The sequence below is a fragment of the Thalassophryne amazonica genome, chromosome 9 (assembly GCF_902500255.1).
Source record: "Thalassophryne amazonica chromosome 9, fThaAma1.1, whole genome shotgun sequence".
Classification (NCBI taxonomy): Eukaryota; Metazoa; Chordata; class Actinopteri; order Batrachoidiformes; family Batrachoididae; genus Thalassophryne; species Thalassophryne amazonica.
The window spans coordinates 75815646-75840703 of record NC_047111.1 but is presented as its reverse complement, the minus strand read 5'-3'; the positions used below and the strand labels follow the sequence as shown (position 1 = coordinate 75840703).

General features: G+C 42.7%; 1 protein-coding gene across 10 annotated transcripts in view; it reads left to right on the top strand.

Moving 5' to 3' along the window:
* The window catches only part of LOC117517424 (neurexin-2-like), a 643324-nt gene that overhangs the window by 552246 nt on the left and 66020 nt on the right, over window positions 1-25058 (top strand). For all 10 annotated transcript variants that reach the window (XM_034178438.1, XM_034178436.1, XM_034178437.1 and 7 more), the window contains one exon: window positions 16522-16703. In XM_034178438.1, the coding sequence (XP_034034329.1) occupies window positions 16522-16703 (182 nt within the window). The remainder of the gene's footprint in view (window positions 1-16521; window positions 16704-25058) is intronic.

The following is a 25058-nucleotide window of genomic DNA, read 5'->3' as shown; positions in this document are numbered from 1 at the left end:
GAAACTGATTTGTATCTGTAACACACAGATCAGTGTCCGCGGACTTATAAAACTTGCATTACGTCGTAAAAAAAGAACGCTTTGCGATAAGCATTTTAAATACTCAGTAACAATCACGATTAAAGGGTCATCCGGCAGCATATACTTTCAGCTTGCCACATCAATGAATGGAACCACACTGCCATCTAGTGGATATCCAGTGTGCGTGTGTATTTGTGAATCAGTCAGCATTTGTTTGTGGATCTGTGTTCACGAAAAGAATGTCTCAAAATGTCGTCGCAGAGGAAAGCGATGAATGCGTGTAATTGGTGATCCACAAATGCTGAAACTCAATTCACAAATACAATTTCCAGTTTTACAAATGTAATTTTTTTTTTACAAATTTTCATATTTGCAAATACAACATTATTTGCAAAGACCAATTTACAAGTTACAAATATGAAATTTGCATTTGTGGATATCTCAACACATTTGCAAATCAATGATTATTTGTAGATCACCCTGCGTGCATTTACAAATATTAATGAGACATTTTTAACTCCATAGTGGTAAGGAAAAACTCCGTCTGATGGTTTGAGGAAGAAACCTCAAGCAGACCAGACTCAAAGGGGTGACCCTCTGCTTAGGCCATGCTACCGACACAATAGTCAATACAGGAAATTATACAGGTAATTTTGGGAGTCCATGCTGGTGTTCAAGATGGTAAGCCTGCAGAAAAAATGAAGTATTTTCCCGCTTTGCTTGTTGACACCAATTCATCTTCATGAATAAGGTGAGAAACCAGACCTGTTTTTAACCCAAATGTTCTGGAATTAATTGAAAACAGTACTATTCAAGTAGTACTAATAATATTAGTTGTAATGGTTAAATAGAACAGTCACATCAGTGATGTGATGTCTGAGATCTGTGCTCCATTGTGAGGGAACATCAGTTGTGATATTTCGGCCATGTTGCATGTACTGCTCTCTCTATGTGTTGTACTGCTGCAGTGTTAACATACGTAGATTAAACAGCCAGCCAAACTCTTTTGAGAGCCAGGAAAATGAGCAGCCTTGCTCCTTTAATGTCTCTCTGCAGACAATCACTGACAGTCAAACAGAGTGAAACTATAAAAAAAGAAGAGTGAAAATACAAACTCTCAGTTATGCAAGTAAGCATCAATCATGCAAAACATCATTAAGAACGTACTGGATAAATAGCACAGAAGCTAACCTGTATCAAGTATGCCGGTGAATGTGGATACTGCTAGCACATATAATTAGCATAAACACGTTGTTCACGTTAGCGCGTATGCTAAAACCTTCACCCATAAGTGCCATTTAAGATCAACACACCACTTACAGTTATTGCCTTCTGATGGGCTGAACATATAAAAAACTTGGCTGAGCATGACGCAGGAGGAAATTGCACTTCTACTCTGTTTTTTCTACCAGCATACATTCAATCTTACTTCTGTAGTGTCACTTCCTATGTCAAAATAAAGGCACAATGACAAAGATAAAAATAAACGATTTAAAATATATTACAAACAACAGGTGGTCTAAAACTACCAAAACAACTCTAATCAATAAGTAACTTTAATATTGAGGGCAGAACACTCCCTGTCTGACATTAACTGATGTCCCTTAAAGACCATCTATACTGTCCTTACTTGTCCTTTAACCTTCCTTTGGCACGAGCAAAACAACATCAAAGACCGGTCTTAAGAAGGTCTTAGCTTTGTCCTGTGATGTCGTCCTAACTTCAATTTTGCAGACCTTTCCATCGCTGCTTGGGAATGTGGAAATGACCATGCCCTGTCTGTTTATGGAGCACAATGTCCCCGGTTTGCAGGTTTCGGTATGCGGTGCGCCACTTGCGACGTGGTTGAAGTGTGTGGAGGTATTAATTTCTCCATTGTTTCCAAAACTCATTTGCCAGTGCTTGCACTTGTCTCCACTGACACTCGAACAGATCCTTTTCGGTGAAACCCCCAGCTGGAGCAGGCACCCCTGGTTTTTGTGTGAGGAGCATAGCCGGAGTCAGTAACATTGGAGAAGCGGGATCAGAGGAAACAGGAACTAATGGTCTTACATTGACAATGGCAGACACTTCTGCTAGCAGAGTACAAAGGATGTCATGAGTCAGGTGAGTATGTCTGTTTTTCAGCAGCATGTCATCCAATATCCTGCGGGTTACACCAATCATGCATTCCCAAACGCCTCCCATGTGGAATGCGTGTGGGGGGGTTTGAACTCCCATGTACAACCATTTGCATGTAGGTACCCTTGGATGTTTCGTTGATTTTTGTCACCTTTCCTCATGCCCAGTTCTAAACTGGCTCCAACAAAGTTTGTACCTCGATCAGAGCTTTTTTGCTGGCCCTCTCACTGCAAAAAACCTTCTGAGGGCATTGATGCAACTCGCTGTGTCCATCGATTCATTATCTTCCACATGCACCGCCCTGGTACTCATGCATGTAAAGAGTATAGCCCACCTCTTATTTTGTGCTACACCACCTCTGGTGCGTCTGGTGACCACATTCCATGGGCCAAAAACATCTAAACCTACATATGTGAATGGTGGGGCCAAGCTGAGGCGTTCTGGAGGCAGGCCAGCCATTTTTTGGATCTCAAGCTTCCCTCTGAGCTTACGACAGGTGACGCAGTGATTGAGTACTGAGCCAATCACCCTTTTGCCAGCAACAGGCCATAGGCTAGCAGCCCTGACTGCTCCCTCTGTTAACTGTCACCCCTGGTGTTCTACCTTTACGTGATAATGGCTCACAAGTAACTTTGTGACATGACTGTGTTTTGGAAGAATGACTGGATTTCTCACCTCAGCTTCGATGGGTGCATATTTCAGTCGTCCACCAGTCCACAAAAGACTGTCACACATGAAAGGGTCAAGGTTCAGGATTGCACTTGATTTTGAGATGGCTCTGTTATTTTGTAGTGCAGAATACTCTTCTGGGTATGCCTCCTTTTGCACACATTGAAGAATGGCTGACTTTGCTGCTGCTAGCTCTTCTGGAGTATGAGGTTTGTTGCACTTATGCCATCCTTTACACTCTGGGATGTCTGATCTGAAAGAACGAGCTTGATGGACCAAGAAAGACACAGTTCTCAGCAAAGACTGTCATGTGGAGAAGCGCTGAAACCGCTCTGAGGTAAGTTTGTCTTCAACTGTATGGGTAGCCAGGGTGGTTACCTGGGGTCTCACATCCACATCCTTTTCTGGATCCACCAGAGTAAAGGACTCCTGTGTTTCAGACTGAAACGGCTTGTGAAGGAACTCTGGTCCTTTAAACCACACCGTGTCAGTGAGCCGTGAGCCGTGATGCAGGCACAGACCTGGTGGCCAGATCAGCTGGGTTTTGATCTGTATCCACGTAATGCCACTGTTGGGGAGAAGTCACCTGGCATATGCGATGAGCGTGGTTATGCACATACACAAAGAACTGCTTGGAGTCACTGTATATATATCCAAGGACAACTTTGCTGTCACAGTAAAACTTCACAGCATCTGGCTTGTGGTCAAGCTCACTAAGAATTAGTTCAGCGATTTCGACAGCTAGTACAGCACACAGTTCGAGGCGAGGGATGGTGGGTTCTGGTTGAGGAGCTAACTTTGCTTTCCCGAGCACAAATCCAACTCTGCACTGCCTATCTGTCATGATGGCTCTCATGTTAGCCACTGCACCTATAGCCCAGTTAGAAGCATCTGAGAAGAGGCATAGTTCAGTGTATGCAGCACTGGAGAGGAGTTGTTGTATGTTTGAGTGCGGAAGAAGGAGGTTACTCAAGTCCTGCAGTGATTTTTTTTTTTCCTCTTTTCCCATTTATGTAGCTGATCTGCAGGAAGCTCTGTGTCCCAGTCAGTCACATCAGCAGAAAGTTCTCTGAGTATTGCTCGTCCCTGAATGGTCACAGGTGCCACTAAACCTAGTTGGTTAAAGAGACTATTGACTGTGGATAGCACTCCACGATGGGTGAATGGCTTGTCATTTGCTGCAACTCTGAATGTAAAACATCTGAATCTATGTCCCACTACAGACCAAAGCTCCTTTGAGCAGGTAGAGCTTCATCATCAAGGCCTATACCTTTCAGACCAGCAGTGCGGTCTTCAGGTGAGAAAGCTTGCATGACACTATTTGAGGCGATTTTATGCAGCTTAAGATTTGATTCTGTAAGGGATGCTTGAGTGGGTTTGAGCAGATTGATGGGTTTGGCTTCATTTGGGAGGTAGACAAGCCCGTCGTCCACATAAAAAAGTGTCTTTTAACAAAGTGGAGTGAGTCTGAGTCATATTTATGTGCACCTTCTTGTGCGGCTTTTCTGAGACCATATAGAGCCACTGCAGGGGAGGGGCTATTTCCAAAAACATGCACTCACATTCGGAATTTAGATACTTCTTTTGTCAGGTTGTTGTCCATGTACCACAGGAAACGTAGATAGTCTCTGTGGTATTCTCTCACCAAAAACCCATAGAACATCTGCTGTATGTCTGCCGTCACTGCAATGGGTTATTTTCTGAACCTAAGCAGTATTCCAAGGAGAGAGTTGTTTAAGTCAGGGCCTGAGAGCAGCACACTGTTCAGGGAAACACCACATTCTTGTGCACTCGAGTAAAATACTACTCCAATTTGGCCAGGCTTTTGGGGGTGGTACACCCTGAAAATTGGCAAGTACCATCACTCCTCATTTTTTTTGGAGGTGTGCTGCTTCCTCTGCATGTCCATTTTCAAAGAGTTTTTTTCATAAATGCAACAAACTGCTCTTGCATTTCAGGGTTTTTCTTCAGTGTGCGTTGCAGGGTGTGTAGTCCAGAAAGGGCCTGATCATGGTTATTGGGGAGATGTGGCCTAGGTGACCTGAATGGAAGGGGCGCAATCCAGCTGTTATTCTCATCTCTGTGGAACTCTTTGTGCATGATATTCAAAAAAGTCTTGTCATCAAAAGACAAAGCAAGAAGGTTATCCTCTTCAGTTCTCACAAACACATTTGACCCAAGCCCATCCCCAGTTGGCACCAAAGAAGCAGAGGGGCTCTCCCCAGTAACAGTAGGATTTGTGCCTCGGGATCAAGCTGCGGGATGTGAGGAGCCCCAGACCTTAGGTGAGTGTGGAAAAGAGCAACATCGGGTGAAGGGATTTCTGCTCTGTTAGTCATGATCTTGTTACATTCAATAAGTGGAGGTAAGTCTAAGCACACACTGACATTCAATGCTTCTATCTGGAAACCAGATGCTTTTCTGCCAGCCATTTCAGTGGTGCCAGCACAGATCCTCATTAGGTAAGTGGAATGACCACCGTGGATGCCAAACAGCTGGAAAAACTCAGTTCGGGCAAGTGAGCAATTGCTTTGGTCGTCAAGTATTGCATACATCTTGACTGAGCGTTCTTGTTGCCCTTGTGGGAAAACTCGTACCAAGCATATCTTTGCACAAGATTGTGCTGGGAGGCCTTCACCACAGACCTCAGTGCATCTTGAAGTTACCTCTGGTGGGACATTATCATGCTGTTGTGCGTCTGGTTCCAAAACTGGAGACATTGCTGGTGAGGAGGGTAAGTCTGGGTGCATCATGGTGCAATGGCGATCACTTTCACACTCATTGCATTTAAGCTGCACTGAACATTCTCTAGCGACATGGGTAGCAGAGCAGCATCTGAAACATTGTCTGTGTTATCTCAGGAGCTGTTTGCATTCCATCAGAGCCTTCATTTTAAAAGCTCTACATCTATCCAGGGGATGGGTGTTGTTGTGAAATGGATAGTACTTAGCTGGGTCACTGCTGCTTTTCTTATCTCTCTCTTTTCTGTTCATGGGGCTTGCATTAGCTGTTGTGTGCACCTCAGTTTTATGAACAGAGATGGATGTCTTTGGACTATCATACTTTGTTATGGGCCTTTCATTGCAATAATGAGTGCAGTTGCTGCTCAGAAGGATAAAGCTGGGGTCGTTTCTGGCCTTTGCCTGACTGCAGACAAAATCAGTGAAAAAGGAGAATGGTGGAAAGCAAACTCTGTTTGTTGTTCCTTGTAACTTGAACCAACAGAAAGCCATTTGTCTTGCAGGGTTAGTGGCAACTTTTCGACAATGGGGTTGATGCCTCTGGGTGTGTCCAGGTAACTCAGACAAGGCAAGTAACCATCCTCTTTAGCTGATTGTAGCTCTCTGAGCAGGTCACTAAGCTCTCTTAGTTTGCTGTTTCATTTGAAGTGAGACGAGGGAAGCTGTTGAGCCACTTAAACAGAGCACTTTCTATCACTTCAGGTGTGGCATGCACTCCTGGAGTCTTGACCTTGACAGCCAAAGTGCAGCTTGAGGATTAGTGATATGAACAGCTCGAATCCTCTTTACGTGTTCAGCTGATTCTTTTCCAAGCTATTTTACCAGCAGGTCTAACTCTTCGCTGGCCGTTAGCTCTAAGCCCTGAGTAACGTTGAAAAAGGAGGCCTGCCATGCTCTGAAACTTTCAGGCTGATCATCGAATTTAGTGGTGACAAGCTCTTTACGGGCCAGATACTTTGCAAAGTCTATCATGTGAGGGGCTGGAGTAACAGGTGAGTGATCTGGGTAGCTGGTGTGTATGGATGATGAGGAGCCCTGATCCTGATGGGCTTCATATGGGAAGTGAAGATGTGGGCCGCGCTGCTTGGGTATGTGTCTTTGGTGTTCTGGGGCTGATAAGTACTGACTTTGCATTGTGTGCCTTGGCAGTGAGGATAAAACGTCATGGTGTGCATCGCTCAGTTCAGGTGGTTTCTGTCGTGTTGTTGGTGGTGAATCTTTGACAGAGAGAAGGGCTGGTGGGTCTGGAGAGTGTCCACTGTTGTTCAAGCTGACCTGAGTATGGTGTTTTAAATATGCCTCTATTCGACTTCTTGTAGTTTTTGAGGAGATGCTGCTCCTTGTGCTGCACATGTCCTCACACTCTTTCCCTGCTGCAACCTCTAATACTTCTGCTTCTGCAACAGCAGCTGCTTTCTCCAGTTCAAGCACTTCTAAAGCCTGGTTCCCACGACAGGATTTAAGTTATCTTTAGGTTTCCAAAACCTGAGAGACCACACGTGTGAAGATTAAAAAAATCATAGCTCTAACAGGTTTGGTCATACAGTGCGTCGTGTTCAGCCACATGGTAAGGACAACACCACACACGAACAGAATTCACACACCAACATTCTCAGCTCTGACAGGAAATCTTGCAAAATCTCTCAAGATTAAACGTGACTTCAGGGTAAACAAACGGAGATACTTTGTGGACTATTTACAACAGAGGGAAAAAACAATACAAAAAGAGTGGAGACAGCGCAACCACCGGACTTTCTGGTAAGTCAGAACAGCTGTTTTAATTTTATTTTCCGCTCCGTATGTCTGTCACCTCGCTTTCTGATTGGCTGCACGTCACATTCAGCAGGTTCGTTTGCGGTTGGAGGACACAACACACGCTGCGATATCGGGTCAAAAAAATCCAACACCTTGAATATCCCCGATTTGTGATCGGAGCGCTCCTGATGTCCTTCCGAGCAGATCAGAGTGCTCTGAACACACCACACACGACAAGAATATTTGATAATATTATCTTTAGCATCATCACGATTGTCGGGGCGTCCTTAAGATTGTTGGAAGGGGAAGATTGGGTCCTATATCGGCCTAATTATCCTGCCGTGTGAACCCGGCCTAAGTCTGCTTGCAGAGTGGCCTTTTCCAAATCTAATCTTGGCTCTCTGTTTTTCAGTTCCAGCTTCTCTTGCAGCAGCACTGACAGTTGAACACCTGGAGGAGGATGAGTGCTTTGAACTGGACACTGATGGCGTCTTTTGTGTTTTGCCTTTGTTTCGTCTTCCATAGCTGCAGCGGATGAATCCATCTAATGATAAAACTTTTCACTGTACTGCTCTCGCTATGTGTTGTACTGCTGCAGTGTTAACATACGTAGATTAAACAGCCAGCCAAACTCCTTTGAGAGCCAGGAAAATGAGCAGCCTTGCTCCTTTAATGTCTCTCTGCAGACAATCACTGACAGTCATACAGAGTGAAACTATAAAAAAAAGAAGAGAGAAAATACAAACTCTCAGTTATGCAAGTAAGCATCAATCATGCAAAACACCATTAAGAACGTACTGGATAAATAGCACAGAAGCTAACCTGTATCAAGTATGCCGGTGAATGTGACTACAAGCTAGCACATTCAAGGTTGGGTAGGATACTTTGAAAGAATACATGTGGATTGCATGTATGTATGTACATACATTTGGATTACTTGTAATCTGAATACATTTCAAAGTAATCCTACCCAACCTTGCATATAATTAGCATAAACACATTTTTCGCTTTAGCACGTGTGCTAAAACCTTCACCCATAAGTTATTACTGCCATTTAAGACCAACACGCCACTTACAGTTATTGCCTTCTGATGGGCTCATCATATAAAAACTTGGCTGAGCATGACACAGGATAGCACTGGTACCACAGTCTCTTATACAAAGAGACTGGTAGCGTGTTTTCGAAAACATGGCTGTGATTGGTCCATCTGATAAAGCAGCCAATCAGAGAGCGGCGTGTCTCAGCCAATCAGCAAAATGTCAGACTCTTGACTAAAAGTCACGTGACCAAATAACCCGATACCGACTCCTTTGCATTGGCTGGAGCAGTGGAACCAACTTAGACGTAGGAGGAAATCGCACTTACTTGTATACGAGGTCTGTTAGAAAAGTATCAGACCTTTTTATTTTTTGCAAAAACCTGATGGATTTGAATCACGTGTGCATGCATGAGCAAACCTTGAACCTTCGTGCGCATGCGTGAACTTTTTCACGCCTGTCGATTGCGTCATTTTCTGGTAAGCAGCCTTTGTGTGAGGACGTGTGTAGTGCGCTCGGCAGATTTTCATTTCAAGGAAAAAGATGGAACGACTGGAGCAGCGCCACATCAAATTTTGCCAGAAACTGGGCAACAGCAAGGTGGAAACCATTCAGATGATTCAGATGGCTTTTGGTGACTTTTCAGTCGTGTGACTATCCCAGAAATTGTGGAAGAGGTGGGCATGTCACAGCATGTCCTGTGAGACTTCAACACGGAGGTGCTTTTGCTCCGCCGTCAGCTTCGGCACAAATTTTGCCGCCACTCTTTTCATGGCCAAATCTTCTGTCACAGTGGAATGTGCCGAAGAACTGCTGATGTCCACCTCTTCCGCAATTTCTCGGAAAGTCACACGACGGTCCCGCATCACCACAGCGTTTACTTTGGAAATGATCTGGTCATTTCAGCATGTTGATGGCCGACTGGAGCGTGGCTTGCTCTCCACCATTGTGCGGACGTCTTTAAACTGGTTGTCTTCTTCTTTGTCTTTCAGCTGTTCCCGTTAGGGGTCGCCACAGCAGATCAATCGTTTCCATCTCACCCTGTCCTCTGTATCTTCCTCTGTCACACCAACCACCTGCATGTCCTCCTTCAACACATCCATAAACCTCCTCTTTGGCCTCCCTCTTCTCCTCCTGCCTGGTGGCTCCATCCTCAGCATCCTTCTCCCTATATACCCTGGGTCTCTCCTCTGCACATGTCCAAACAATCTCAATCGTGCCTCTCTGACTTTGTCTCCAAACCGTCCCACCTGAGCTGTCCCTCTGATATGTTCATTCCTAATCTTGTCCATTCTTGTTACTCCCAAAGAGAATCTCAACATCTTCAGCTCTGCCACCTCCAGCTCTGCAGCTCTGCCTCCTGTCTTTTTGTTAGTGCCACTGTCTCTAAGCCATTCAACATAGCTGGTCTCACTACTGTCTTGTAAACTTTCCCCTTCACTCTTGCTGATATTCTTCGGTCGCAAATCACTCCTGCCACCTTTCTCCACCCACTCCATCCTGCCTGCACTCTCTTCTTCACGTCTTTACCACACTCTCCATTACTTTGGACAGTTGACCCCAAATATTTAAACTCATCTACTTTCACCCCTTCTACTCCTTATAACTGCACTATTCCACTGGGCTCCCTCCCATTCACACACATGTACTCAGTCTTGCTTCTACTGACTTTCATTCCCCTTCTCTCCAAAGCATATCTCCACCTCTCCAGACTAGACTCAACTTGCTCTCTACTCTCACTACAGATCACAATGTCATCTGCAAACATCATAGTCCATGGGGACTACTGTCTGATCTCATCCATCAACCTGTCCATAACCACTGCAAACAAGAAAGGACTCAGAGCTGATCCTTGGTGTAATCCCACCTCCACTTTGAATGAGGCTGTCATTCCGACTGCACATCTCACCGCTGTCACACTATTCTTGTACATTTCCTGCCACTCCAGACTTCCTCATACAATACCACAGCTCTTCTCTTGGCACCCTATCATAAGCTTTTTCTAAGTCCACAAACACACAATGTAACTCTTTCTGGCCTTCTCTGTACTTCTCCAGCAGTGTTCTCAGAGCAAACATTGCATCTGTAGTGCTCTTTCTCAGCATGAAATCATATTGCTGCTCACAGATCTTCACCTGTTTTCTAAGCCTAGCTTCTACTACTCTTTCCCATAACTTCATGCTGTCGCTGATCAACTTTATGCCTCTGTAGTTACTGCAGCTCTGCACATCACCCTTGTTCTTGAAAATAGGAACCAGCACACTTCGTCTCCACTCCTCAGGCATCCTCTCATTTTCCAAGATTTTATTAAACAATCTGGTTAGAAACTCTACTGCCATCTCTCCTAGATATTTCCATGCCTCCACTGGAATGTCATCTGGACCAACTGCTTTTCCACTCTTCATAGCAGCCCTCACTTCTTCCTTGCTAATCTCTTGTACTTCCTGATTTACCCTCACCACATCATCCAGCCTTTTCTCTCGCTCATTTTCTTTATTCATCAGCTCTTCAAAATATTCCCTCCACCTTCTCACCACACACTCCTCACTTGTCAGCACATTGCCATGTGCATCTTTTACCACCCTAACCTGCTGCACATCCTTTCCAGCTCTGTCCCTTTGTCTGGCCAATCGGTACAAGTCCTTTTCTCCTTCCTTACTATTCAACTTCTTGTACTGCTCGCAATATGCCTTTTCCTTCGCTTTTGCCACTTCGCTTTTCGCCTTACACCGCATCTCCTTGTACTCCCGTCTACTTTCTTCATCTCTACGACTATCCCAAAACTTTTTTGCCAACCTCTTTCTCCTTATGCTTTCCTGGACCTCTTCATTCCACCACCAAGTCTCCTCGACTTCCTTCCACTGTCCAGATGTCATACCCAGTACTGTCCTAGCTGTCCCCCTCACCACATCTGCAGTAGTTTTCCAGTTGTCCAAAATTGCTTCTCCTCCAACCAGTGTCTCCAAACAGTCTTCCTCCTTCAGCTTCCACCATCTGATCCTTTGTTGAGCTTTCACTCTCTTCTTCTTCTTTACCTCTAAATTCATCCTACGAACAACCATCCTATGCTGTCTAACGACACTCTCTCCTGCCACCACCTTACAGTCTCTGATTTCTTTTAGCTTGCTTGTCCTATAAAGAATGTAGTCCACCTGTGTGCACCTTCCTCCACTCTTATATGTTACCCTGTGCTCCTCCCTTTTCTTAAAGTACATATTCACCACAGCCATTTCCATCCTTTTTTCAAAATCAACTACCATCTGTCTTTCCCCATTCCTATCCTTGATACCATATCTACTTTTTCATCACCTCTGTTCCCTTCACCAACATGGCCATTGAAGTCTGCTCCTATCACCACTCTTTCATGCTTGGGCACACTCTCCACCACCTCATCTAACACACTCCAGAAATCTTCTTTCTCCTTCATCTCACAACCTACCTGTGGGGCATATGCACGGATGATATTCATCATCACCCCTTCAATTTCCCTTTAAACTGGTTGTACCACTCCTTAATCTGTATGATGCCCATAGCATCGTCACTGAAAGCCGTCTGAATCTTCCAAATGGTTTTCACCTGGCTGTCGCTCAGTTTTTGGCAAAACAGACCTCGTACTCTGTGTTTTCTCTACCACCATACATTCAATCTTACTTCCGTAGTGTCACTTCCTATGTCAAAATAAAGGCGCAATGATGAAGATAAAAAATAAACGACGTAAAATATATTACAAACAACAGGTGGTCTAAACCTACCAAAACAACAACTCTAATCAATAAGCAACTTTAATATTGAGGGCAGAACATGGCACATTTCTGTGCGTGATCCAGCAGGTGTTGTGCCTCAGTGTTGATGACCTCAGTCATTGGAGAAGGCCAAGTGGATGCCCATGCCTTATTTGACTGAGGCAGATGGATGCTGGACCGGTTTTCTGTCTGGGTGCCACCCAGGACCCAAGTCAGATCCATGGTATGGAGGATGTGGGGAGGATGTAGGGCAACAGCGTTTGCTCTCAGACTTGACTTGGTCACCTCAAGCCATCATTACCTGTCATTAGTTTTGTTGATTTTAGCTTCTTTTAATAATTTTGCTTGTACAAATTGTTTTTATGGTTTTAATTGCTTTGTTCTGTGATATGACGGCCTTTGTCTAGGGTCTCTTCACACATAACACGATTGAAGTTGACGAGCGCATGAAGGAGGAATTGCATGCCATTCATGAAAAATCGGAGCTGCCTCCAACACCTCGTACACGTGTCTCTATAACTATGTGTGGCCATTCGCACTGTTAGCATGAAAACAGTCATCAGATGATTACTTTCGAGCTGGATATGAAATTTGTCTAAGTGCCCCCACGAGTGTGGCGTTGCAAAAAGCAACACACGTAGTGCATGTGTCTTGCACGTATTGTGCCTCCCCACTCCCCCGAAAACATGTGGCGTATGTATGTTTCGTGCCCCCCCCCCCCCACTCCTCCCTACATATGTGGTATGTGGGGGGGTGCACTTGCATAAAATGCTTATATGTATGTACAGAGATGATCACATGCGGGGCCGGACAGCCACGTCAGAGTGCACACAGCACAGAGAGGGGCCTCCCAGCTGCTGACCAGAGATGCAAATGATGGCTCAGTGCACAGGACGTGTCATAGTACAGACACAGAGACCTCAGCCAGGACAGGTATATTAATAAGTACTACACTACCTACATACACAATTACATAACAAATAACTAAAAAATAATGATCACATAACAGAGAGTGACACGTCGGTGTGTGCACTGAACTGACAGGGGTGTGTCTGCCAACAGCAGCAGCTGTTGAGATCTCTGGTTCTGGATGTCACGGCTGGGGAACACATACCGTGTTTGGATGGACATGACCTAACAACTGTCCACTGTTATGCGCGTGTGTCTGCTTGCTGTCCTCACGTGGACATGCATAAAAACATATATCGCTGTTACAACCGGCTGCGGCGAGCGAGCACACGGTGCACACATTGACAGGCTACCCCAGGTGAAACGGATGGTCAGATCATAACACACAGCAGGTGATCTGAATATCAAGTCACCTACATGAGCTCTGTTTCACATGACATGGTGTCTGTCCTGTGGCATGCCATCCACAGGACATGCATGTTGGGCCAACTGGACACACCAGCAGGTGTGGACGCACTGCTTAATTCATGTCATTTCATGACTGTACATCTGTTACCATGGGTCATCTACAGAGGAACAGACAGTTCATACTTGTATTGTTCCCTCGATAAGAGGGATTCAATAAAATGCAGTGGTTTTTTTATGGTGTGTGTTTTTATTTTTTAATACGTTTATCTCTTCATTGATTTCATGCATTTTACTCACCTTTTATAGGACAGTGATGGTAGTGTAGTGGTAAAGTTTCTGGCTGGCAATCAGAGCTTTTGTAAATTGCAGATTCGAATCCCCTGTGGGTGGCATGTATTGTTTTTTTTTTTTCCACAGCAGCTGCGCAATGTGGTTACATATGCTCCAGCTGCTCGCACTGTGTTCCCGCTGCAACGGTTTTCGTTCACGCCTGCCTGATCACGCGTCCCTCCCGACGTCGGCTCAGTGTTTTTGTGCTTCGCACATATGAGCCATTTCGCTGTGATTTGCCCTGATTTGTACCTATTTCTACTATGGGTGAAGGGACCCTTAATGTTGTTCTGGACCTTGTTCAGCACTTTGATTTTTTTTTTCTTCATCGAAAGTACTTTATAAATAAATTTACTACTATTATTATTATTATTATTGTTATTATTATTAGTGTTTCTGTAGTAATTTTGTCTATAAAATATCAACTTGTAAACCTCGTGCCCTTTATTAATTTCCTGGAAAGGTGTATATGACTTTATATTGGACAATAAACCGTAGCATTTATAAATGCCACACACAGGTACGAGGTCTGTCAATAAAGTATAGGTCCTTTTTATTTATTTCAAAAACTATATGGATTTCATTTATATGCTTTTACATCAGACATGCTTGAACCCTCATGCGCATGCATGAGTTTTTCCACGCCTGTCGGTGACGTCATTCGCCTGTGAGCACTCCTTGTGGGAGGAGTCGTCCAGCCCCTCGTCAGAATTCCTTTGTCTGAGAAGTTGCTGAGAGACTGGCACTTTGTTTGATCAAAATTTTTTCTAAACCTGTGAGGCACATCGAAGTGGACACGGTTCGAAAAATTAAGCTGGTTTTCGGTGAAAATTTTAACGGCTGATGAGAGATTTTGAGGTGATACTGTCGCTTTAAGGACTTCCAACACAGCGGGATGTCACGCAGCGCTCCCAGGCGCTGTCGTCAGTCTGTTTCAAGCTGAAAACCTCCACATTTCAGGCTCTGTTGATCCAGGACGTCGTGAGAGAACAGAGAAGTTTCAGAAGAAGTCGGTTTCAGCATTTTATCTGGATAATCCACTGTTAAAGGAGATTTTTTTAATGAAAGACGTGCGGGCAGATTGCAGCGTCGGCTCGCAGCGGCCACGACGCTCCGCCACAGGAAAAACACCTCTGTTGGAAGCCTTAAGGACAAGTTGGAACATGCCCAACTGTTAAACAATTTCTCATATACTCACTCCACTGAAAGCCATCAAAAGCCGCCTGGATTTTACAAATGGTTATCAACACGGAGGTGTTTTTCCTGTGCCGCGCCACGGCACCACGCCTTTAACAGTGGAATATCCGGATAAAATGCTGAAACCGACTTCTTCTGAAAATTCTCTGTTCTCTCACGACGTCCTGGATCAATAGAGCCTGAAATGTGGAGGTTTTCAGCTTGAAACAGGCTGACGATGGCGCCTGGGACCGCTGCGCGACGTCCCGCTGTGTTGGAAGTCCTTAAAGCGACAGTATCACCTCAAAATCTCTCATCAGCCGTTAAAATTTTCACCGAAAACCAGCTTAATTTTTCGAACCGTGTCCACTTCGATGTGCCTCACAGGTTTAGAAAAAATTTTGATCAAACAAAGCGCCAGTCTCTCAGCAACTTCTCAGACAAAGGAATTCCGACGAGGGGCTGGACGACTCCTCCCACAAGGAGTGCTCACAGGCGAATGACGTCACCGACAGGTGTGGAAAAACTCACGCATGCGCACGAGGGTTCAAGCATGTCTGACGTAAAAACATATGAATGAAATCCATATAGTTTTTGAAAAAAATAAAAAGGACCTATACTTTATTGACAGCCCTCGTACATGCGGCATTTGTGTTGGTACAGGGTCAAAGCAATTATGATGAACCTTCATAAAATGTGAAAGATTAAGAAGTATAAGAAATAGTGTAATTACGCCATGTGAATTGTGAAGACGTGAGGTAGAAATGAGTCAATTTATGGTAAAATTGAAATGACTGAAAATGGGAGTTGGGGGAGAGTCTTGATTTCAGATAGATTTTACATGTTATGTGCTCACTGGTGTGTTTTCTTTCTTTCTTTCTTTCTTTCTTTCTTTCTTTCTTTTGTGCTGGATGAAATGAAAGCTTGAATAAACTGCATGTTACACTTGTGACTTGATGTAGGGATATTGTTTATGTCCTATCCTGGATTATGCTGATGGTTTGATGATTTGGTTTTTAGTTTCAGAAGACCACAGTGTTGAATCCAGTCTCTTGTGTTTACATCAAAGTGTTGTGAGCCGTGTGGAACCATAAAAATGAAAGCCACCGCTACTGCTCAGCTGTAACCATTAGTTCATTTCTGTGGTTTGAAAGCTTCATCATTTGTTAATTAGTGCACTTAACTGTAAATGTTGCAGAACGTAAAAGTCTTGAATAAAGCTCATTCTCACACCCTGGTGTGAGTGTTCATGCTTGATTGAGTCTATGATTTCACAGTCATCTGGAGTGGCATTCTTAAAACTGAAATAATATGGGACTGTCCTTGAACATGGCAACATCAGAGGGCAAACTAAATCAGTCTTTGTGAGCTCAGGCCTTACACACACACACACACACACACACACACCGATGTCAGGGTATTGCCATACAAGGCGCTCAACTGCACACCAAGTTTGGTATTCAGAATCTTGCCAATGGAAAATTAGTGATTTTCCTGTCTGGCAAGAAATTGGACAGAGTTGCCCACTAGATTGTGTACCCCACCACCACCTTCCTTATGAAATGCTCTTTAAGGGTTTGTCTCATGTTTCTTCTTCTGTCTGTTTTCAGCTGGGACCACATATATCTTTGGGAAAGGAGGGGCTCTCATCACATACACATGGGCTCCCAACGAGCGGCCGAGCACCCGAGCTGACCGGTTAGCCGTGGGCTTCAGCACGCAGCAGAAGGATGCCATCTTGGTGCGAGTGGAGAGCACCCATGGACTTGGAGACTATCTTCAGCTGCACATAGTAAGGATGAGAAGCAGAGTTCATGCTTGAAACATAAGTCATGAAACACAACGTTTGCTTCAAGTGTGTTCAATCAATTAAAAGTTTAACTTATTGAGAAAACACATTCTCGTTCTCTACTCCTGGGGCATGTGACCTTTGAAATCAAAATCAGGTTCACTCATTTTTTACTAATTACCTCTGCCAACAAAGTTGGAGGGGGTCATGTTTTAACCCTTGTCTGTCTGTCTGTGAACAGCCTGGAGCCCACACTCAACAAAAATATAAATGCAACACTTTTGGTTTTGCTCCCATTTTGTATGAGATGAACTCAAAGATCTAAAACTTTTTCCACATACACAATATCACCATTTCTCTCAAATATTGTTCACAAACCAGTCTAAATCTGTGATAGTGAGCACTTCTCCTTTGCTGAGATAATCCATCCCACCTCACAGGTGTGCCATATCAAGATGCTGATTAGACACCATGATTAGTGCACAGGTGTGCCTTAGACTGCCCACAATAAAAGGCCACTCTGAAAGGTGCAGTTTTATCACACAGCACAATGCCACAGATGTCGCAAGATTTGAGGGAGCATGCAGTTGGCATGCTGACAGCAGGAATGTCAACCAGAGCTGTTGCTCGTGTATTGAATGTTCATTTCTCTACCATAAGCCGTCTCCAAAGGCGTTTCAGAGAATTTGGCAGTACATCCAACCAGCCTCACAACCGCAGACCATGTGTAACCACACCAGCCCAGGACCTCCACATCCAGCATGTTCACCTTCAAGATCGTCTGAGACCAGCCACTAGGACAGCTGCTGAAACATTCGGTTTGCATAACCAAAGAATTTCTGCACAAACTGTCAGAAACCGTCTCAGGGAAGCTCATCTGCATGCTCGTCGTCCTCATCGGGGTCTCGACCTGACTCCAGTTCGTCGTTGTAACCGACTTGAGTGGGCAAATGCTCACATTCGCTGGTGTTTGGCACGTTGGAGAGGTGTTCTCTTCATGGATGATGCGAAGGAGATGTGTTGCACTGCATGAGGCAAATGGTGGTCACACCAGATACTGACTGGTATCCCCCCCCCCAATAAAACAAAACTGCACCTTTCAGAGTGGCCTTTTATTGTGGGCAGTCTAAGGCACACCTGTGCACTAATCATGGTGTCTAATCAGCATCTTGATATGGCACACCTGTGAGGTGGGATGGATTATCTCAGCAAAGGAGAAGTGCTCACTATCACAGATTTAGACTGGTTTGTGAACAATATTTGAGGGAAATGGTGATATTGTGTATGTGGAAAAAGTTTTAGATCTTTGAGTTCATTTCATACAAAATGGGAGCAAAACCAAAAGTGTTGCGTTTATATTTTTGTTGAGTATATATCATTATGACATTTTTAGTATTCACATCCTGATGGGCAACAACTGATTAAATTTTCAAGGTCAGAGGTCAAAGTCAGGAAAAAATCCCTATCTTTAACATTGAATGAATATTCAAAGCTTCATAACTCAACAAAAATCTAATTTATTTCATAGTTGACAGTATTATGTGGGATGGTATCCTTTACTGATGGACAGTGTTTGATCCAGATCTGATCCATATTGCAGGTTTTGTGGTCGAAAACTCCATTTAATGTACATTTTGCATTATATAACGGCTGAGTGGATCCTTGTCATTTGATTGGTGCTTTGTATGTCACGTGACATGGATTATTCATGCTATTTGTGGTGCATTGCATTTAGCATGTAATTTGGTCCCATACATTTTTTTACCATTGCACACTGTAAACCCCGCCCACTAGTGGGGATGGTGTTTAGCTAAACATGGTGGTTTGTTTTGCTGACACACTGAAAAAAGAGAATGTTTGAACCAACTTAAAAAAGTGTTACAATTTGTAAAAGACCTAAATGAATTAAGTTGTTTGAACTTAAGTTTGTAAGTTAGAGTTGATTTAACATTCAAACTTAAGTTCAAACAACTTAATTTATTCAGGTTTTTACAAATTGTAACACTTTTTTAAGTTGGTTCAAACATTCTCTTTTTTCAGTGCAGATGACGATTTGAGGGAGCATGAAGAAGTGTTAGGATGAAAAGATGCACTCATTTCTGATGTGATTTTTCACTGCAGCAAGGAAGCACACGGTTTTTTGTTTGTTTGGAAGCATGCAAAGTCAGTGCATGGCATCACGGACTGCATTGTCAGAATTACTTTTGAACTATCTTATATTTGAACTATGTTTCTCTAAGTTGACTGAGAACAATTTTGGACTCCTATTTAAAGTTCGTGTTGGACTGTTGATGTCCAAGCAGCAGTGACGAACACCAAAATGTAAGTCCCTTTTCTGTTGTTTATAAATTAATAAAATATCAAAAGACAACGACTTATTTTAGCCATTATATAAAACAATTAATGAATGTTTTTGACAGGCGGTTTGGTTTGGAGACAAATGCAAAACACACAGGCAGCTCTGGTTGTTGCAAGACTTTAGTGATGTGGAAAGCACAGGTCGGTACACTGGGAGGCAGTCCAAAAAAACACAGCAGCAGTACAATAAACATCAGGCTTAAACAAGGTCAGAACAAACAGGCTGGAAGTCGAAAGCATGATGAGGCACGCATGGCTAAGGACAACGAGAACCGAGAGCTGGAAAGAAGGCACAGGGTGCATCAATCTAGCAAAGAAGCACAGCAAAATGAGCAGTATGTATACATCCAGGTAATGAGCAGCAAATTGACAGCAGGTGAGTGCAGAAGGTACCAGAATGAGGGCGTGGTGAGGGAGACAGAGACAGAGGGACAAGCCCACATCCCAGAGAGACAGAAAACCCAACACAGGGAAAAGGCCTAACAAGAAAACAGTCAAACAGAAAAGCAACCAAACAGATAAAAACAAATCAAAACCAAGAGACAGAAGCAGATCAGACTCACACCCTGACAGTTTTTCATTCTTTCAGTGGAACAAGTATTTATTTTGGTGAATTTCACCTCATGAAATATTCGTATCATTGAACTCATTAACATTTATTATATCTCAATCAAAACTGTCTCAATCATTATCATTTTTCTATTATGGATTTACCTACACCACCAAAACTGGATGGAGATTCCAATTTTATGTCTGTTTATCTATTTTCCAGTCATCAGTCAGAAACAAAGCACCAAAAACAAATGACAAATTGTACATAGAGATAACCAGTGTTCTGTGAAAATTATCTGAAAAAGAATTCAAAAACCGAAAGAGAAAAAAAAAACCTGACAACACCACAAAAAAACTTTGATTGAAGTGTATGAACTAAATACATACTCCTGACATTTGATCACATTCAATTTAGCTCATGAAAAGCCACTTCTAACAGGACTTTGACCTTGAAAATTTTTTCCAAGGTAAAATTTTGTGGAAATGGAAACTAGTGTTGGTGGAGGTTTGTGCTCTATGAGCGCGATGCTCTAGTTTTTAGGTTACTGAGAATTGAAAAGGTAAGTCTACCCAGTAAATAAAAAAACCTATAATTCCCCCTTTCTACAACAAATAATAAAAATTTAATTTTGATTTGACATTTGTTCTGTAGGGTTCTCTGCCCCCAAGTCGGAAATAACTGCAAGCAACCAGCTAACTGTTTCTCCATGACACATAATCTTTTCAAAATCTCCAGCAAAAGGCAGTTTTCTAAACTTTGATGTATACTTGAAATATGACATTTTTTTTTGATGATCACTTTAGTTTGTTGTAGTTTCAAGTAGAAATGTCACTCATGAATATTACATCCTATATCCATAAAAATAACATTTTGAATATTTAAAGAGCAAGGAGCATCCTCTGTGGTGGGGAAAAAAACAAAATTTTCATTTATGGCTCCTGTTTTATGACTTGCATATACACAATTCATGTTTAGCATTTTTGTCAGTGACTTTAATGTGAAAAGCAGCAATAATAAACATAGCATTTGTAATTATAAGAACAATATACAAAACGAAAGAACAGAAAACACCAACTTTTAAAATAAATGAGCCAACTTCTAAACAACAGGACAGTATAAAGTGAGCTGCTAACTGGAGCAGTGAAAATTAGTCATATTTGCTTGCAAACACAAGATAGAAAACTTTGAGAATATTTGCTACAATTCATGTTTTGCCTGAGCAAACCACAAAACAACATCAATAAATAATCTTTTTCAGTGTTTGATTAAAAAAATGTTTTTTATTTATTGAAAAGTGGCGGGACAAAAGCTTGTACTCAGATTACTGTAAGACTATATATATATATAAATTTGATATTGAGATGCAGCAGGTTGGGCTCCATACGAGTCTTCCACAAGTGATCGGGTAAATACAAGTATGCCACAGACTGCACAGAGACCAGGGATGTAAAGTTACTTACCTTAAGAACAAAACTTTACTTACCTTAAGAGTAATCCTTAGAAGTGTAAATATATGTTAAATGGATGGAGGTGGTCCAGCTGGCAGGATCTGAACTCCAGCCACTGCCAAAAAAAAAAAAAAAGGCACATGTCAGAACTCCTGTTTCTGCATTCTGTAGCTGTGGTACCGCTGCTTTCTTACAGTGGACATTGTACAGTGGGAAGGGGGTTGGTGAAATCCACTGTGTACCCCCTCCTCTGAACCAATCAGAGCCAGCCAGTAGCCCTTAAGGAAGATGTTGGGCATTATAGAAAGGCTTGTGCATTGCTACTGTGTGCACCATATAGAGTAGAAGCAGAGAGTCTCACTTCTATCCAGTTAACCAATCAGATGTGTTGTGGCTCCTACTGTGTTCAAACTTTGACTTGGTGTTGGGTCAGGTTGGGAGACCAGTGGTTTGGGTGGAACGCTCATTAAAATGGTCTCTGATCTGGTCATCTCATCTTATCTTAGGGACCTCTTAGTACCTCTTAGTGGGGGAGGTGATGGTCTAGTGGTTAAGGTGTTGGGCTTGAGTCCAGAAGATCATGGGTTCAAATCCCCGCCTGACTGGAAAATCACTAAGGGCCCTTGGGCAAGGCCTTTAATCCCCTATTGCTCCTGGTGTGTAGTGAGCGCCTTGTATGGCAGCACCCTGACATCGGGGTGAATGTGAGGCATTATTGTAAAGCGCTTTGAGCGTCTGATACAGATGGAAAAGCGCTATATAAATGCAGTCCATTTACCATTTACCATATCACCCCAATAGAGCGCTTCGCTCTCAGACTGCGGGCTTACTTGTAGTTCCTAGGGTTTTTAAGAGTAGAATGGGAGGCAGAGCCTTCAGCTTTCAGGCTCCTCTCCTGTGGAACCAGCTCCCAATTCAGATCAGGGAGACAGACACCCTCTCTACTTTTAAGATTAGGCTTAAAATTTTCCTTTTTGCTAAAGCTTATAGTTAGGGCTGGATCAGGTGACCCTGAACTACCCCTTAGTTATGCTGCTATAGACTTAGAATGCTGGGGGGTTCCCATGATGCACTGTGTTTCTTTCTCTTTTTGCTCTGTATGCACCACTCTGCATTTAATCATTAGTGACTGATCTCTGCTCCCCTCCACAGCATGTCTTTTTCCTGGTTCTCTCCCTCAGCCCCAATCAGTCCCAGCAGAAGACTGCCCCTCCCTGAGCCTGGTTCTGCTGGAGGTTTCTTCCTGTTAAAAGGGAGTTTTTCCTTCTCACTGTCGCCAAGTGCTTGCTCACAGGGGGTCGTTTTGACCGTTGGGGTTTTTCTGTGATTATTGTATGGCTTTTGCTTTGCAATATAAAGCGCCTTGGGGCAACTGTTGTGATTTGGCGCTATATAATTTAAATTGATTTGATTTGATCTTGGCTTTGCAGATGATGCAGTGTCCTTTGTAGAACATTAGATGTCCTGGTTGCAGAAGGCAGAGGTTTAAGAAGATGACTTTGACATATCTAATCCTTAGGATTTTTTATTTATTTATTTTCTGATCAGAGACATTTGTGTATCTGTGAGCTTGGCCTGTATGTTTGAAGATAAGTGGGAGGACCCTAAGGAGCTAGTAATATCTTTGCAGAAGGATGAAGGTCCATGTTTTCAGAGTTCTGGTGCTTCTAGCTTTAATGTGTAGTTGTGACAGCTGGAAAGTAAGCAGGGGTAAGAGTGACTTGGTGTGTGTGTGCATCCATCTGTTTCTCCAGAGCTGTTTCATCAGCCACTCCATGTATCCCTTGGTTTAATATTATGATTACAGCAGGACTGATGCCCATCGTATCAAAATTTTGGACAATTTTGGTGTCAATTTTAAGGGCATTATGTTATCTTTTCAACTCTTCAACAAAGATCTCATCAATCAATTTGATACTGTTTCATATTTGGTGCTTTTAAGATTGTTTACTGAATAAATCAGGGAGTTCCAGTACACAGAAAGGCAGTCCAAAATCAGCAAGCAAATCTGAATCACCAGGCATTAGGTGTGGTCAGATAAACAGGCAGGTAGTCAAAACACAACATGGAAGCAGGACTAGAAAACATGGAATACAGAGCTGGAAGCAAAGGCACAAGGTGCAATGATCTGGCAATGAACAATGCAACCAGTGAAGCTTAAATACATCCAGGTGATGAGCTGCAGATTAGAAACAGGTGTGTGGAAAGCTCCAGAACAGGGTGTGGCCCAGACAGTGTACACCGCCCACCACCAAGCACCAAGAGAGACAGACAAGAGGGATAGGGAAAGACAAAGCCCGAGCAGGAAAAACCCAACAAGAGAAATCACACACATCACACACAACTAAACTAAGCAGAACAAAGCATAATACAAAAAGTTCAGATCATGACAACAACCATTTTGAAAGTGGGCAGACTGCCAATTTATGATCAGAAAATGTGCACATTTCAGATTGTAAGCACGATATTTCTCAGTCCTTAAAGGTTGTTTGAGGTGTCCACTGAGAACTGTATTTCACATTTCACACTTTTCTAATCGCTAATGATCCTATCTCACACCCTGGCACAAAGCAATGCACAATGCAGCACAAGTGTCATTACTCATCAATGCTAGTTTCCAGCCAATCCAGTTGCCATTTTCACACCTACCTTATTGAAGAACCAAGTGTACTTGCACTCATCTGTGCACCTGTGGACGTATTGGTCTTGAAATGAGATGTGGTCCAGAGCAGTGTTGCTATTGTCAGACATCAAAAAGCAATTGCACCAAACACCAACAAAAAGCTGGTCTAAAGTTGAGTGCAGAGTTTTTCTGCTATTTATGCAGCACAATAACCACATACAGTGGGTTGCAAAAGTATTCAGCCCCTTGGTAATTCATGCATTTTAATTTGTTTATGCATTACAAATACAAAAAGTAAATCAGGCTTCTCAATATAAAAATGTCTAAAATTATCTTTCTTAGACTCAAACTGAAAGTAAATATGTACAACTTGATATAAATTTATTAAAAATATAAAAGCCAAGATGATGGGTTGCATAAGTAATCAGCCCCTTTTGTATAATACCTGTAAATAATCAGTTAAATTGTCAGTTTTCTTCAGACACGTCAGGGGATGTATACATGAACATTTCCAAGTCACTGAATGTCTTGAATTTTATTTACATCAGTTATGAAGAAATACAAACAGTATGACACGCTTTGGTAAACCTGTGTGGAGTAGACCGTTCTTATAAACTGAGTGACTGTGCAAAAAGGAGAAGAGTGAGGAAAGCCACCAAGACACCCAGACAACCCAGAAGAAGTTACAGGCTTCTGTGGCTGTGATTGGAGAAATAATGCAGAGTGCATGTTTTGCATTTTGTATCCCCAGTTATACAGCTTCATGATGAAGTGTTATAGAGGAGGGTTTTCTTTCACCAAACATTAAATCTAGGCTTGCATCTCAGATGTACCTTCTGGAAAACTGTAGCTGAACTTTCAGGTCTTCTTTTTAAGAAAATACTCCCCCCCCCCCCCCCAAAAAAAAACATTCCTTTCAAAGGGAAAATTTCAAAAGAACAATGTGCCATAAAATCCTGTTTCATGCAGACTGTTTAGTGAGAATGTTCATATGTGGTATTATTGTTCATCTTTCATTTTACTGAAGTTGCTTTAGTACTTGCAGTAAAGTAAAAGTAAATTATTTCACTAAGTCCCATCTTGAATTCTTCCATATATTATGTATATATTTTCAACTATCCTGTATGGTAATATGAGAGAACAATTTTTCAAGTTCAACAAAAACCAGACAGAACAAAAGAAAGCTTATAGATAAAGAGATAGAACATGTTTTCATAAAAGTATTTCATATTGATGGTCAGTCTGTCTGTTATAAGTATTACAAGGAAATATTGCGCACATAAAACCATAAGAGAAATCTTGGATTTTTGTATTCTTTAAAAACAAGAATACAAAAGCATAACTAAAGAGCACAAATGGTTCAAATTATTTTATTT